The sequence below is a fragment of the Lissotriton vulgaris genome, chromosome 7 (genome assembly GCF_964263255.1).
Source record: "Lissotriton vulgaris chromosome 7, aLisVul1.2, whole genome shotgun sequence".
In the NCBI taxonomy this organism is placed as follows: Eukaryota; Metazoa; Chordata; class Amphibia; order Caudata; family Salamandridae; genus Lissotriton; species Lissotriton vulgaris.
Genome location: NC_141695.1, coordinates 882,064,448 through 882,081,185, shown reverse-complemented (window position 1 = coordinate 882,081,185; position 16,738 = coordinate 882,064,448). Strand labels below are relative to the sequence as shown.

The window sequence follows — 16,738 nt, the reverse complement described above, 5'->3', positions numbered from 1 at the left end:
GTGCAGTGGCGTAGGGTGCATTGGTTTTGAGTAAACTGGTATAGAGTGCATTGCCATAGAGTGCAGTGGATTAGAGTACAGTGGTGGAGAGAAGATTGTTTCAGAATAGAGTGAAGTGGTACAGGGAAGAGTATAGTGGTGCAGGGTAGAGTGTCACAACATTGATTGCAGTGTCATAGGGTAGATTTTTTTAGAGTAGAGTGGAGTGGTGTAGAGTGCAGTGGTGCAGGGTAGAGTGGAGTTGGGCTGAGTAGAGGGGAGGGGTATAGTGTAGTGGTGTAGAGTACATTGGTGTAGAGTGCAGTATTGCAGTGTGGAGTGGTGTGTATGGTGTAGAGTGGAGTGGCCTAGACTGGGATAGTGTAGAGAGAAGTGTCATACAGTATAGTGGTACATAGCAGATCAGGGGGGCATGGAGTACATTGGCGTAGAGTTGTGCAGAGTAGAGTGAAGTGGCATAGACTAAGGTGGCTAAGAGAAGAGTGGCATAGAGTTCAGTGGCAGAGAGTGCAGTGCTGCACAGTAGAGTGGCATAGAGTGCAGTGGTGTAAAACAGAGTGGAGTAGAGTACATTGGTGTATAGTGCAGTGACTAATAGTGGTGCAGAGTAAAGTGACAGAGTTCAATGATGTAAAGGGGCTTAGAGGGCAGTTTCATAGAGTAGAGTATAGTGGCATATAGTGCAGCTGTGCAGAGTGGATTGGTATAGAGTGCAGTGGCATAGAGTGTATTGGTTTTGAGTAAAGTGATGTAGAGAGCATTGGTGTAGAGTGGAGTGGCATAGAGTGGATTGGTGCAGAGTGGAATATAGTGGTATAGACTGAAGTGGCACAGAGTAGATTGTTTCAGAGTAGGGTGAATTGGCGCAGAGGGCAGTGGTATAGAGTAGATTAGAGTGGGTTGGCGTAGAGTACAATGGTGTACAGTGGAGGGATACAGAGTAGAGTGGTGGAGAGTTCAGTGGCCGAGAGAGCAGTGTTGCAGAGTAGAGTCACGTACAGTGAAGTGGCGTAGTATGGAGTGGTGCAGAGTAGAGTGGAGTGGCATAGCGTACAGGTGTAGAGTACACTGGCATAGAGTGCAGTGGTGCACAGTGGTGTTGTGTAACGTGCTGTGGCAAAGAGTGTAGTGGTGCATAGGATATTGGGGTAAAGTGCACTAGCATAGAGTAGAGTGATGCAGAGGAGAGTAGAGAGGCATAGAGTGCAGAAGAGTGGGGTAGAGTGGTGAAGAGTAGAGTGTAATAGTGTAGAGTGGTGCAGAGTAGAGTGGCGCAGAGTAGAGTGCCATAGAGTTCAGTGGCAGAGAGTTCAGTGACAGAGTGCAGTGGTGTAGAGTAGAGTGGTGTTGAGTTCATTGGTGTAGAGTGAAGTGGCATACAGTGGTGCAGAGTAAAGTGAATTAGAGTGTGATGATGTAGAGTAGAGTGGTAAAGAGTGCAGTGGCATAGAGAAGAGTATAGTAGTGTACAGTGCAGAGGTGCAGAGTAGATAAGCATAGAGTGCATTGGCGTAGAGTGCAGACGCATAGAATGCAGTGGCGTGGTGTGGAGTGGCATGGCGAGGAGTGATGCGATGTGGTGCAGAGTGCAATAGAGTGCCGTGGCAGAGTAGATTGTTTCAGAGTAAAGTGAAATAGCATAAAGTGCAGTGGTATATAGTGTTGTAGACTGCAGTGGTGCAGAGTAGATTAGAGTAGCTTAGAGTGAATTGGCCTAGAGTGCAGTGGCATAGAGTTCAGTGGCTTAGAGTTAAATGGCGTAGAGTTCAGTGGCATAGAATGGCATAAAGTAGAGTGGCAGAGAGTGCAGTGTTGCAGAGTATACTGTCATAGAGTGCAGTGGTGTATAGTAGAGTGGGGTGGAGTGCATTGGCATAAAATGTAGTGGTGCAGAGTAGAGTGGCGTAGAGTGCAGTAGCACACAGGAGAATGCAGTGGCATATAGTGCAGTGTTGCAGAGTAGCGTGCCATAGAGTGGAGTGGTGCGTATTGGTGTAGAGTGCAGTGGCGAAGAGTGCAGTGGTGTATAGTAGAGCAGTGGGGAAGAGTGCATTGGCATAGTCTAGAGTGGAATGGTTTAGAGTAGAGAGGCGTAGAGTGGAGTGGTGTAGAGAAGAGTGCAGTGACGCAGTGTGGAGTGGAGTGACGAAGTGTGGGGTGGTACAAAGTAGAGTGCTGTGGCATGGAGTGGTGGAGAATAAAGTGGAGTGGGGTAATGTAGTATGCATGGTATTGATAGTGTGCTGCCATTACAGATAACACATCTTGAACTGATATAACCATTACATTTGCACTCACATACAGTTTTACTGCTAAAACATACAGCGCACAAACGACAATGTGTGGAATTGTCATCACCCAGGGTATTGATTTGATCATCAACATAGTTAATTTACAGACATTTAAATTTTGTTGTGTGTTACAAACAAAATATATCATCTGTACAGCCTTCCTCAAGCAGATCCTCACCAGCTAGCATGACTGTCACATACATCCTCTACTTTGAAGTCAGAGATAGAAAAATAAACTCCAAGCTCCCCGGAAGACACAGCCTGACATTTGACCTCTTGAATGCACAGAAAATATGACAAGATTAAAACAAGTTTTAAAGGCCTATTTACTGAAAGCGAGTTTGTGGTAGAATACAGTAAACAAGATTTGGGGAATGGGAGGGACAAACTTGAGCTGGACAGCCTATAGGATATAAAGTCAGCAAATAGAAAGCCACAAAATGTGAACCTAGGTCAACTTTCTGAATGTTTTCAAGATGTCTTTAGTAAACCAGACAGCTGTGCTGTCTGGTACGCTGCAACCTAAAAAGGGAAAGCCTGTGGTAGCAGTTGGTTCTCAGCCCCCTGGCTTGCCCAATTTACTTTCACTCTAAGGGATGCAACAGAAAGGAATGCAAGGAATGGACGAAGGAGGTTGAAGTGCAAAAGTACATGGTTTCTCCACAGAAAAATGTAAGTGAAAACAGTGCAAAACAGTAAAGTGAAAAGGGCAGAAACCAATAAAAGTACACAATTATTATAAAGATTAAATGATTGTGAAAGAAAATATCATTTGTAACCTCAGGACAGACTCTAAGAGGTTACATGATTGGTGAATGAAAAGAGAGTCCTGGGAAAAAGAGGTGAGTCTGATATATGAGATAATTCCCAGGATCAGTGATACATCTACAATTCCTAGACAGGAGGCGAGCTTGAGATTCCTCAAGTGCTTATTGCACACATCTGGATTTGCAAAACTAGGGCTCTGATTACGATGCCGGTTGGACGAGCATCCGAGCGTCCGACTGGCATCATGTCAGAATATAAAATGACCAACTAGTAGTCGGCGGTTCCATCCGACTCAATTAGGATGCAACCACCCATGAGGCAGTTGGAAACATCAAAGGGCATATTTACAAGGGCTTTATCTCTGCTTTTTTGGCTCAAAAAGCCCAAAAAGCAGAGATAAAAAAATCGCCCAATTTACAAGAGGGTGCTAACATGCATAATCGCATGTTAGCACCCTTTTGCACTATGCCTACCTTTGCCTCCCTAATGAGATGCAAAATGGGCATTCCTGACATACACTGCATGTCAGGACATCAATAGTGCGGCTTTACGCTATCAGCATGGATGCCCCAGCATTTTAGCAGATGTTAGTTTTTGGAGAAAACAGCAGTTTTCTCCAAAAACTAACGTCTGCTAAATTCTTGACTTAGCCACCCCTAACATAGGGGGTGGATTGTGCTGATACAACCCTGTGAGTTGTATCAGCAAGGTTATCACCCTTTTGCAGGGAACATCGCTGGAAAACCAGCGATGTTCCCTGCAAATGGGAGATAACCTCGCTATCTCTCGAATTTTTATCGCCCTGGAGTAACACGTTGTTAATTACGCGCTACCAGGGCGATAAAACCAAAGATAGCTTGCGATAATCTAACTATTGCTAAGCACAGCTAGCGATAATTATCGTTGGCCATTGCTAATATGCCCCCAATTATTTCAATGCGCCTTGTGCAGCGGCCGGAAAAGGTCCGCAGTTCAAGCTGCATTGAGAAAATTGATGTTTTCAAGCATTCATGCCCCGTGTGCCAAGCACCATGTGGCGCATGGCACACAGGCATGGATGTTTAGGGGGGCATCACAGGCACCCCCAGGCCTCATAGCGGAGGACGTGGAGGGATGGAGACCCTGCTAGGTCCCCCAAATTCAGTTTCTACCTGAGAGGGGCATCGTAATCCCTACCAGGTGCCTGAGCAGGCACCTCCCCATTCTAGGGGTTTACATTTTGTCCAACGGTCGTACGGGCTTCTTGAGCCAATCAGATTAATCGGTCAGTCCCTCCGCATGCTGCCTCCGATTGCCACGCATCATAATGCGGCAGTCAAATCACAGCACTAGATGTCGGTTGGACCACAACAAACAGGCCATCGGTTGCAGTCTGACTGACATCATAATAGGGCCTAGGAGTTATATGTTACACTGGACATTAAAGCAATTCACTGTGAAATGTTTAGGCATTGTTTTACCATTTCATGTAAAGTGAAAGAGATGTTTCTGAAATACATTACTTAAAATTCTCATTAGTGAATCCTAAATGCTCGGCACCACACCTGGAGCCTCTGGAGATCTTGTTTCTTGCTTGTCCTCACTCTCTACTGGCTATGCCAAAAAGTGGTCCTTCTATTCTTTGGCAAGGCATAGCTTTGCAGTATCAATATTACATACATTGCAAGTCACTCTTGAATACCTCTCAAGTGCGTCACTTAGACTTACTGTAAGTATGTTGTACTCTCCAGCACGAAAGGTACTCCTGGAGAAGACAAGACCAGAGGTGGGGTGGATGGAGAAAATGTCATCTTCTTGGTCCTGCAAGCTGTATGTAACCTGGGCATTCAACCCTTGATCCTGGTCAGAGGCCACCAGCCTGTAGATATTAGTAGGGTCCTCAGAACTAAGTCTTTCTGGGAGTTGGACACTGAAGCGTTTCTGGAGGAAGGTTGGGGCATTGTCATTGGCATCTAGGACCTGGATGATGACCCGGGAGTTCGACTGCAGTGGAGGGTTCCCATTGTCTGAGACCGCGACCTACAAGAAGAGTGAGTTAGCAGAAAATATTCAGTCAGTCAGGACATCAGTTTAAGAATGGTACATCAGGGATTATACCATATAATTTCTAGATTGTAAGTACAAACTCATTCTCAAAGAAACATCAGAGCAAGTTTAAATATAATCACAAAGCTGTAATTATTTAATGAAAGAAAAATAAAACATTCAAGTAACAACTAAATGTAATATCCAAAACCATAACTGAACAATAGTTCAATAACAATAGATTTTCAGTTATTGCCAACCAATAGAAATATAACCTATTTTTGTTTCATTCAATGTTTTCTTATAGTGTGAAACTGTTAACGATTGGCTACAATGCTTTGTTGGTGAAAGGAATATTTACAATTACACACACAACACTTTATAAGTCAATTAAGATGTTTCTTCGGCATTAAATTGAATGAAAAGTGCTCTTTCTACAATACAAAAAAATAGTGAAGGGTCTAGTGGAGCAAGACCAAGGTTAATGTGCCTATGAATGCTCTCTGCCTGGGGTGGCACACTGAACAAAAAATCATGGAATAAAAAGCAGCCTAGAGTACTTTCCAGTGACTAAGATTAATTCAAGCCTCCCACCCATCACTTTTTGTTCCTCTCATTGTGATGCACTAAGTGCAATGATACATGCCCGATCCCGTAGCTCACTGTACCATAAGATTTAAGTTGCACCTCACTCATGAGGCCCAATTACACTAAAACTAGCCATGGGCTGCTTTTTTCACTCTCAGAGGTGTAGCTGGAAGTTTATTCTAACTCTTCCATTTGGAAAAGGATCATTGTAGATATACATACCGTTGTGCCCAATCCGGAGTGATTCAGTCAGCAACAAAAGATGTACTTAAATCCAGTCAAGAGCAATCACCAGTGGCTGATGCTAGTTCAAATATCCTACCATCACTTGTTTTCATCAGTGCAATGCACTAACATCGACAAATATCATCATGCCCTGTAGCCCACTGTGTGCCATCAAACTCAAGCTGCACCTCACTGATGGTACTCAACAAGACTGGAACCATTCCGAAGTAGCGTATATCCTCATTCAGACAGGAGATGGGTTTGCAGTTCGGGCTTCACTGTTCCCTCGCTGCAGGACCTTGGCTTACTGGCTCATGGTTGTTCTCTGTCTGCTGTGGCATAATGCAGAGTTATGAAGTGAAATCCGGTATAACACCAGTGGCTAAAGTTAATTCAAGAATTCCATCTTTCACTTGTTGGTCATCGAAGAACATTGAACTGTAAAAAACACGATGTGGCAAGACAGAGATGACTTAAGGGGCATATTTACAAATAAAGTGGCGAACCCTGTTGTTAAGCCAAGAAGGCTAACGACACACTCCGTCACTTTAGCAACCCAGGACATCACCATATTTCCAAGAATATGATGCAGCCCTGCCTTTCCCCCTGTACTGGCGCTAAATTTAACAGCCTAACGCCAACGCAGGCACCCTTGCACCATAGTGCATGGGTGTGTGCTTTGAGGGTTGAGGGGAAGATTGTTTATGTGGAGGAAGGTGTCCTTCCTGCACATAAACAATCTTTAAAAGGTGTTTGAAACTTCTATGTGTGCTGCTCAATGCAGCACACATAGAAGTTACAAAATGTAATTTTTGTTAAAGATTGTTTATGTGCAGGAAGGTGTCACTTCCTGCACATAAACAATCAATGGCGTTTTTCTGTTTCTATGTGTGCTGCACAATGCAGCACACATGGAAACAGCAAGAATGAGTAGAAATAAAGCATTTCCCCTTGTTTCGCCTGTTTAAGACCAGGTTTTCCCTCGTCTTAAATTTTGGCGCAGCCTCCTATTTATGCTGCCCTTGTAAAAACGGAAAGCTTCAAAATCAATGGGTGTTGTAGTGAAACGCTCACCGCAACACCCACTGCCCTCCCCTTTCAAGCTAAGGACACCGTCAAAGGGGGCCTTATTTACAAGGCAGCGTTAAGCCACATTAAGTGACCTTCCTGTGGCGATAGGGGCTTGTAAATATGCCCCTAAGTCTCAGGCCATCAAACATTTGAACCAGTCTCATGGCTCTGCCCCCATTCATACTAGATCCTTCCACAATCCTTTCCATCTCTTTCCATTCAGTGTCTTTGAGTGACTGACAGTGACCAGGTCACAGTCCTCACAAGAACTATCAGTATTGCTTGTCAATAACTCAGCCATAGGTGCCTTTCTAAAATGATTAGCTAGACGTTTCGTATAATGCACCAGCGCACTGGCCCACAGATAAGAGTGAGAAACTACAGGAACCCTTCCGCCTTCGCAGCAACTGTACGCACAAGCATCATGGTAGAAATGTGAAGATTTTATTTTTCTGCAGTCAATATTCTGCACAAACAAGGCCTAAGCAAATTTATTAAGATGCACATTTTGCAAAATAATTGCTTCTTACTTCATTTGTAAAATGCTCCTATATAAACAAGTGTAGGAAATTGTAAACATGAAAAAAATCAACAAGGAAAAGTTCATTAAACGAACAAGTAATGAGCAAATAAACCTTACTGAAAAAAACCCATATAAACGTTCTTTTAGATATTTTAATACTCAAGCTAAACTACTTTTAAACTTGTGAAAGGGATGTAGGAATTTCAAATATTTCATTTGTTAATATTAACATTTATAACGAGTCTATTTATTGATATGGAGTTTTTGACTCCCGCATAGACCTGAGGTCATCACAGAACTGTAGATCGCAATATCAGTTTCAACAATATAAAAACATACACTAGACAACAATTGTAGTCTAACTGAAAAGGAAAACCACAAATTCCATATAACATTATTCTAACAAGTAAAAAGAAAATCCTTTACTCCCTAACGAAAGGCTGATGAAAGACAAACAGTGATTTATGAAAACAAAAACCCTCATTGGGAGAGGCTTGATCATTTCTGATATATGCAGTACCCCACATACTGTAATTAGGAGGTTTCAAGTTTTTGTCGCATCTGGCACATGTTCAGTGTAGTAAACACGTCTCCCTTTAAATTTCAGCAGGTCACACTTGCCGGAATTTAAATTAAGAAAAAAGGCCAGGAAATACCAGAACGTGCAGATTTTAATGCAGTAAGTATCACAATTTGCATAGTATTCCATTTCATAGGCAAACATTGTAATAAACTGCAGTTATAACACCTGATAAGTTCCCAGCACCTCGATGGCCGATTTTATTAGGTGCATTACGGATCACTTCTAAAACTAGGCATTCGTAACAAAAGTGTTGCAGGACGAGGTTACCACCCCAGCAAAGAGACGGTTCAGAGTCTATCTCTTTCTAAAACTTCAAAGTTTCTGAAAATTGAATCACAACTGGTCTGAAGAACAGTGAGCAAAGCAAAGTTTCAGGATTGTGGCCTTATTTAGAGATTGACAGACTAGGCACTCCCTCAAAAATGTGGCTACTTAACCGTCCACTGTATTACAGGTGCATTATAGGCTATTGCACTTATAAGACATTCTTGAAAGAGAACCCGTCTGGAAAAATTCAAATGAGGTCCTTAAACTGTACACCCAGGATTGGATCGGGCGGCTCTCGGCTCATGGTGGCCCTGGGCAGGGAGCATAGGTAGGGGGCCACGGAAGAGGGGGTCAGGGCGGGGCGGAGCGCGGAGGCCAGTGAAGAGGGGGGTTTCAGGGTGTTTGGAAGTGGAACAGAGCCGGAGGCCGCCAAATCCCTACCAGGGGCCACCACGCAAATATGTATCCATCCTCAGAGGATTATTATATTAAGGATATATATTGGCATGGTGGCCCCTGGGGTTTGGTGGCCCTGTGCAGGTGCACAGCTTGCACATACCTAAGGCCGCCCCTGATTGGATGCCAATATCACAGGTAGGTTCTTCCACACTGAATAAGCCAATGGTGTCCTCATGTAACGCAGCTGGTGCAATGTAAAGCGATCTGATACCCGATACCTTCGAGTCAAGTTCGTGCAATATAAAACTTCGTAAGAAAAATAAAATAGAATAAAAAATGGTGAAGGGGTTTTGGATGTCAGGGATAGTACTTAAAGGTATAACAATGTGTTGACAGCATCCTGATACCTGGAGATGCCCAGCTTGTCAACCAGTACCAGTGGCTCTAGGCTAAGATAAACAGGATAGGGAATGGGGAGAAACTATGAAGAGGAGTGAAGCAGGACCAGATATGACCTCTCCGCTCAACCACTGAGAGAGATTAGACAGCATAGAGGATAAGCAAGCTAAGTCTATCTTCATGCATTTTTTGGGATATGAACGGTCAACTGTGTTAAAAACCGCTCAGAGACTGCATAGGACCAAATTACAGTCATCCCACCATCAAGCAGTCCTGTAATGGAACTGACGCTTATGTCCCACGCTGGCCTCACTTACCTCAAGGTTATGTTCTTCTTTGAATTCACGATCAAGTGCATGAGAGGTAGTGGAGATCCAGCCTGCAAGGGAAGGAGAGAACTGGTGTTAGTAATGCAAGAAAGAGGTACCAGGACTTCTTCGGATTATTAGAACCAAAGAAGACTACTTCAGTAGTGTTTATAAAAGAATGGGCATATGACAGAATTCATACTGAACTATACTAACAGTAGATGTCAATAGAAACCAATGGAATAATAACCATTCAAACAAGGAGCAGCCACACTACACACTATGCAACGAATTGTAACTAAAACTGAGAAATTAATGGTAATATAAAACAAGCACAGTTACCTCTGGGGCACAGCAACATAGGGGACAAAGTTTACCTATAAAGAGGAATTTTTTTGTTTTTTGTTTTGGGAGGTCTTATATAGCGCTCGATTTACCCTTGGGCATCTCGGCGCTTGCACTGGGAATCCGTCCTGGCCTTTCCCTGTGAGATAACCCGTACTGGGCATCCCCAAGGTGAAGGCCAGGCATCCCGCCACGGGGGGGCCGTTGTGACTTAACATTTGTCCAAAACCACTGGCATTCACATTATCCTACGAGTCAAGGCTAGTCTAAAACTGAGGTATCCTCAGTAACCCATGGAGTAATTTTTGTTTCATTTTTTTGATTATGAGGTTGTCTGCACTACTTAAAAAGTTACAAATATTTAAACAGTTTGGCCAGGTGGGAGTCCCACAGGACTCCCACAGTACCATGAATTAAAAAATAGAGTGGCCTGCTTGGCCAAGAGGGTCTTTTTCCCATTGGACATCTTAGTCCTATGGGGCCAAACCTGGTTCTGAGGGAGCGAGAGGCCTGATTGGCTGGCTGCAGCACTGAGAGAAATATTGGAGCTCCATTACAGGACACAGGGACTTGGTCCCTGTGTCCTGAATCTGTATTGAAAATTGGACATAAGGTGACAGTGTAGGTTACCCTGACCCCCCATGTCCTTTTGAGGGTGGTCCCAGAGACCCTCCCTTGGTGCAATTTAATTGTGTTTCTTTTGGGGTGCTGGTCCTGCAGAACTCCAGAGGGACCAACTGAGGCCTCCCGTGAGGTACTGCAGGACCTAAGGACTCAGAGCAGAAAAATATGGAATGATGTCTGTGGGGAGTAGGCCACCGGTGGATGGATTGGGCACAGGGCCTGCAACCAACCTGTGCTTTGCACGACAAATGGTATGCTCAACTAGGGATTTGGGTGAATATGAAAAAAAAACTGAAATTCACTGAAAACCCAAAGGTTAAAGTGACATTATAGTTAGGTATGATAATGAAATCTTAATTTCCTTTATTAAAAAAACCTTAGAAATTCACTGAAAAAACAAATGTTATTACCAGGTTCAAGTGACGTTCCAGTTAGGTATGGTAATAAGATCCTATTTTACGGGTATAAACAAAAAGAACTTCACTGAAGAAACAAAGGTTAAAGTTATAGTGAGGTATGATAATAATAATAATATCTATCTTTACCTTAAAACAATCCTAGACATGCACTGAGAAAACCCTTGTAATAATATAAAAAGTATTGTTTTAAAACAAAAGAATGGTGAAATTCAACAGTTATAGTACAGGCCACAGTTAGGGCTGAAACCTGTTGGCGTGTCGGATGTAGTAGTGATAATACTCTCCAAGTGCATCCTCATTCTTGTTTTCTTCACCTCATCACCCCATTATTAAAGTGATTCGTTTCTTCGGGTAGGCGAACAAGATTTGTATGTTTAGGCTTTGTCTGGATCTTCTACCCCTCATCCCTGCAGGTACCCTGAACACGATGTGTGGCCCGCCCACCTTTAGAGGATTCTTTTGTGAGGTATGTGAGATCATCCCATAGATTTTAAGGAATATTCTAAGGGTACGCTTTTTTGAAAACTCTAGGAACATCTACACCACAAGAATAAGGTTTTGTCCGGAACCAGGAGCACAGAGGCACTAGTACTAAGTCTCTATAGCACTACATTTGCTTTATGTGGTAACAGTGTTTGGGAGGATGCAGGCGAACTCAGACCTCCCTTCTCTCTCATTCCCTCGCCTCAGAACTCAAGGAGTCACTGTTGTGGTATCTGATCATTTGGAAGCAGGTTATTATTCGACTTTACTTTCTGACATACAACTATTGCTCTAGCCTAGTTTTTTTTACCACAGCTGCTTAGTATACTGCAGTTATCCAATTTTAATAACGGATTAGCATTCCCAAATGTTTTAATGTTTTGTTCAGATTAATATGCTTCCTTGACAGGCACTTGGAAAGACTTTCTAGATTATCCACTTTTTGTAATTTCAAACATTGTTTTCTGTAAATAACTTACAATACAAACACTGAGCCTGTTTCCAAGTCCACGCCCTTTAATTATATGGCCATGTGATAAGGTTGGTTTTAGGGCTCCTGTTTTAACAATGAGCAGTTTAACCACACAGCCTCATCTTTCTTGAGTATGCGTGCCTAATCGTTTAATTCCATAATCTTTTGTGAGTTGGACTTTAAATCCAAGAACACCTTCACTATAAACTAGTGCTTAGAAGGCCCATCCCATCTGGCAATGACACTTATGCATTTCACACTAGAGTGCTGTGGCCTCCAACATCCGAGAATCCTGACCTGGAGTAACCCGTCCAAATCTGGACACCAGAGCTTCACACCAATATTAACATTTTACTGTTTTGATAGCATTGACAAATAGCAGGTGTAATCATTGGCCAATTTTGTGATATTCAGTTTTATTGAATTGAGAAGTCCTGTCTATGGTTTGTTCCAAAAACAAATGTCAGTAGTGAGTGCTAAACAGACTCAGGCACTTCACTGCATTAGAGAAAACCCAAAGGGTGCTACAAACATGATGCAAAGTCTGATTTAGAAATTCTATCAAGCACGTACTTTACATTGTATACACTAGCGACTTCTAGAGCTATTTAATTAACTCCCAATATAAACATCGTAAAAGAGGGGGCAGACGAGTGGGTCTAGAGGAAAGACTAAAGAATCATTAAGTATTATTGCACTGAACTTTAGTGACACTTGTTTAGGGCTTTCTTGCTGCTTGTGAACCCTTTAAATAGTTTAGTGGAATGCTACTCTGTTCACTGCGCGTGGACGGTAAAAGGTATGTTCTTGCATGTGGTCTTTATAGGAAACGTTTAGACTGCTGCCCATAATGTTTGAAGACTGGGCTCTAATCCTGCAACAACCAATGTATAGCTACTATGAAGCATGAGGTAAATTGAAGATATGTAGGAAAGACCGATGTGCTATTATGTATGTTTACTATAATGTAGTGCAAGTCACGGCCTATGGGCAGGAGCGGTCATCAGCAACAGAAATAACTAATCAATTTGGCTGAGATTAGTGAATAACTGGACTATGAAACCAAAAACTGAGGGGGGCATTAAATGTATGCCAGTATCCCTGGAAGGTACTACTGGGCCCCAATATTACCATGGGATCATAAGTCTGCCGCATCCAGGCCCCTGTGAATGGAGCTTACTACGGAGCAGCACCGAATTCCTCCTGCGAGCCTGTAATTCTAGGCATGTTACTGAGAACAAGGTCCTCTAGGCATGATGACCTATAGGACTTGTGGTCGTGACCCTTGGATAACCGAATATTGTATGGTGATGTAAACTCCCCATATGAGGTAACTTATGGAATGTATCTAATCTCCAGAGCTGTGAAGGAAACCCAGAGCCAAGGGAAAAGGGAGTGTGGAGGAGAGAGACACTTGTGCCCCCAGGCCGTTTGGTGGACTAGATTCTCAAATTACGGGTGGCACATTGTCAAATACGGCTATGGTGGTGGTGGCACAGAGAGACAGGAAAAAGATAAGTTTAGCACCAGATATAAAATCAATGTGCATAAACCCGAAGGAGATAGGTTATAAACGCTTATCCGTGAGCGGAGGAGTTTCACTGTAACTAGCCAGTGGGAAAACCTAGAAACTCGTCTGAGAACTGAAGATGATCGAACCCCCTCCAGTTTGGGGAAATGCTGAGTGGTGCTGGGATGCCAAAAAAAACTGCAGGAGGGGATTCACAGAAAGGCAAGAATCGAATCAGGACTGGACGAAAGCACCATCAGTCAATGGGGAGAACTTAGCAGGAGGGACCGAGGGGAACAGAGGAGGAGAAAAACAATAAGTGTGAGGGAACAAGGTTGGGTGCAAACTGATAATATAGCGAGAGAGAGTTGTAACATCCACTATTGCCAGACGCCTCTTCCCTAGTCTGCTGAGTTTTTTTTATTGGACATTACCTATTGTGACCTGGAAGTATCAACATGGCCTACCAGCCCTATAAGGGCTGGGGCAGCATGCAATTACCAAAGACCTAGAGGTGTCTCAGAAAACGGTACAACTTGTAATCCTGTTCCGACCGAAACTCCTGCTTTCAGCCAAAACCGAGAATACTCGGCCACTCATAACGAGAGTCTCGTTATGGTTTCAAGAACCAGGATAAAGTTCAGGATAGAAGGGCTTGGCAGTCATTATTAGATATGCATCTATGTTTGTGTACTATTTGTTTATCGGGTGTGTCATTTCCACAAAGCTTGCTGACGTTACTACTGCTGTCATTATACTTTTATGACAGCAATATCCTTTCGATTGTCGCACAGGATAAATTGATTATTCTTTAATTAGCTGGAAATAAAAGCCACCGAAAGATCATATTGGATAAAGAAAGTGGTAATAGGAAAAGGCTAAAAATGGGCCTTTATACCCACTTCATCAATGAGGTAACGGTAGCAAAAACGGAAAATGTGGTTATGCATGGTTGAAATGTTAAAATGCTGGCAACCAAAAAATTTGGAATGCTATATCTTTGATGTGTCATGTTGTACAGTGCTTTGCTCCTTCCTTGGGCCAGCACTCTAGATCTCTCTGTGTGTTCCTTGTTCTGGAGTTCTCCTTCGCCCTGTTGGCAGTTGGAGCGCTGGTCGGATGAGGGATTGACCTACCTATACCTGTGCTGCAATAAAGCTCTTACTTCACTTACCTGCTCCTGAGATCTTCATTTCCTTTACAACATTTGGCGACTTGGGCTGGCGAGGTGTCCGACCACTGCTTCCCCAGTTGGTGCTGCAGCTTTGGAGGATTATACAGTGCGGTAGTGTTTCATCTCCCTCAAGAACCCTGTGTGGTACACAGCGTGGATGCAGACAACGTCTTCCGTGTTGGCGGTGACTATTTTATTCCAAAGATAGTCTTTTGTGGATTTCTTCACTGGATTTCCTTTCCGTGGCGGTGAGTGACGTCATCCATATCAACGTCTAAGAACCCGGTGAGTCGCTTAGCAACCCAAGCGCGCAGCCGCACAACAACGCAGGCGGCAGCGTCACCAAAGCGAATCCTAGCGTTGGTGAGTCACTTAGCAACCCAACGCGCAGCCGCACAACAACGCAGGCGGCAGCGTAACCAAAGCGAATCCCGCTCCAACGCGAGTAACGTCACCGAAGCGCGTCACTGAAGCGCATCTTCCATGCGCGTAGATTCACGCTGTGGCTGGAACGTCTGACGTGTAACAAAATACACGCACGACGTAATCGGCCATTTTGGAAGTGCTTTTCTCCGTTGTTGACAGTTACCTAGGATACACTCGCAGTGAGGTGAAAAGCATCGTTAACTACCAACAGATCTTCGCTACACATTGGAGTAAGCGCATATTCTAAAATTTATCATTGCTTTACTGACTGGTTTACTAGTATTGACATTTTGTTCTTTACCCTATTTTGTGGTGCATAAAAGAATATTCCTGACTCATGGCTCAATCAATTAACGTTGCTCTTCCTCCGCAATTCTTATCTGAGCCAGGCAATCCACCAATAGCCTGGGAAGACTGGATAGTCATGTTCAACAATTACATTGAAGCCCTAGATGGAGAGGATTATTCACCCAAACGTAAAAAAGCTCTATTAATGACCACTTTGGGTAAAGAAGGACAGCGCCTTTTCAGATATTTACCACAAGTACTTCCTGCAGGGTCACAAGTTGACTTAGATGAGTTTAAAGAGGCGGTAGCAAGACTAGAAACCCGGTTTGGCAAAGAAGAAAACCTTATTCTTCAAAGAAATAAATTTTATAAAAATAAACAATTGGCTGACGAAAGCATTGATGAGTTTGTAGCAAGACTGCGCGAATTATCAATTAAATGTAACTTTGGTCAGATGGCGGACGAACTGATTAGAGACCAGCTAGTTGTCCAAGCTAACAACAGGAAGGTCCAAGAACGTTTGTGGGCGGCGAGGAATCCAACTTTGAAAGATGCTATAGAACTCGCTAAAGTGGTGGAAGAGAGTGAAAAGTGCATGAGAGAGTTACAGAAGAGTGGCCTAGAAACAAAAGTTGCAGAAGTTTCAAATAAGTGTATTGTTAGTGATAACAGTGATGATGAAGCTACAGCTATTGCTATTGTTAGGACAAGCATTTGCAATGCAATAGGTCTCGCATTAGGAAAGTTTGAGCTATTGGTACTGTAAATGACAAATTTTTTATTTATGTGTTGGTTTTGAAAATAGCGAAATTAATAGCTTTGTCATTTACAATGCCAATATTTTTAACTTTCGCAAATGTGACACCTATAGCATTTGTAATGCAATATGTGTTGTATTTACGCGACCTACATGTATTGATATTACAAATAAAAATGGCTTTTAATTTTTTTAAGAATTAATACTTAAATAAAAGTTATTGTAATTTATAATGGCAATAGCTTTTGTAAATATTTAACGATTATGTTCATTGTATTTTATTGTGACGGAAATCCAAGAACAGAAGTGAAATATTAACATCTTTTTGTGACATTTGTAATAAAGCTTGAAACATTGAGAGAACATATTTGAACCAGTTGTTGTTGAATGGTTGCACATATTGATGCTGTGGTGGCGCTCAGTGATGTTGTGGTGGTGACGAGTGATGCTGTGGCATTCAGTGATGCTGTGGTAGCGCATAGTGATGTTGTGGTGGCCCTGAGTGATGCTGTGGTGGCCCTGAGTGATGCTGTAGTGATGCGCTAGCTAGATAGAGTGAGTGCGATAGATAGAGTAAGTGCAATAGATAGATAGAGGGAGGGCGATAGATAGATAGACAGATAAAGTGAATTTATGTTGCATTGAGTAGAGTGTAAGTATGAGGTGTGCAATTATGTTGCATATAATTATGTGGCACTGAGTGGTATTTGGAGTGTATGTTCCATTACAGAGTGTGTGAGGGTGCAGAGTGTGTGAGGGTGCAGAGTGTGTGAGGGTGCAGAGTGTGTGAGGG

The 16,738-nt window shown here is 43.0% G+C and overlaps 1 protein-coding gene across 1 annotated transcript in view; it reads right to left on the bottom strand.

Moving 5' to 3' along the window:
* Positions 1-16,738, bottom strand: part of FAT2 (FAT atypical cadherin 2) — a 231,215-nt gene that overhangs the window by 128,751 nt on the left and 85,726 nt on the right. The window contains exons 3-4 of the mRNA XM_086931273.1: positions 9,457-9,518; positions 4,767-5,078 (exon numbers count right to left, since the gene is read on the bottom strand). Of these exons, the coding sequence (XP_086787399.1) occupies positions 4,767-5,078; positions 9,457-9,518 (374 nt within the window). The remainder of the gene's footprint in view (positions 1-4,766; positions 5,079-9,456; positions 9,519-16,738) is intronic.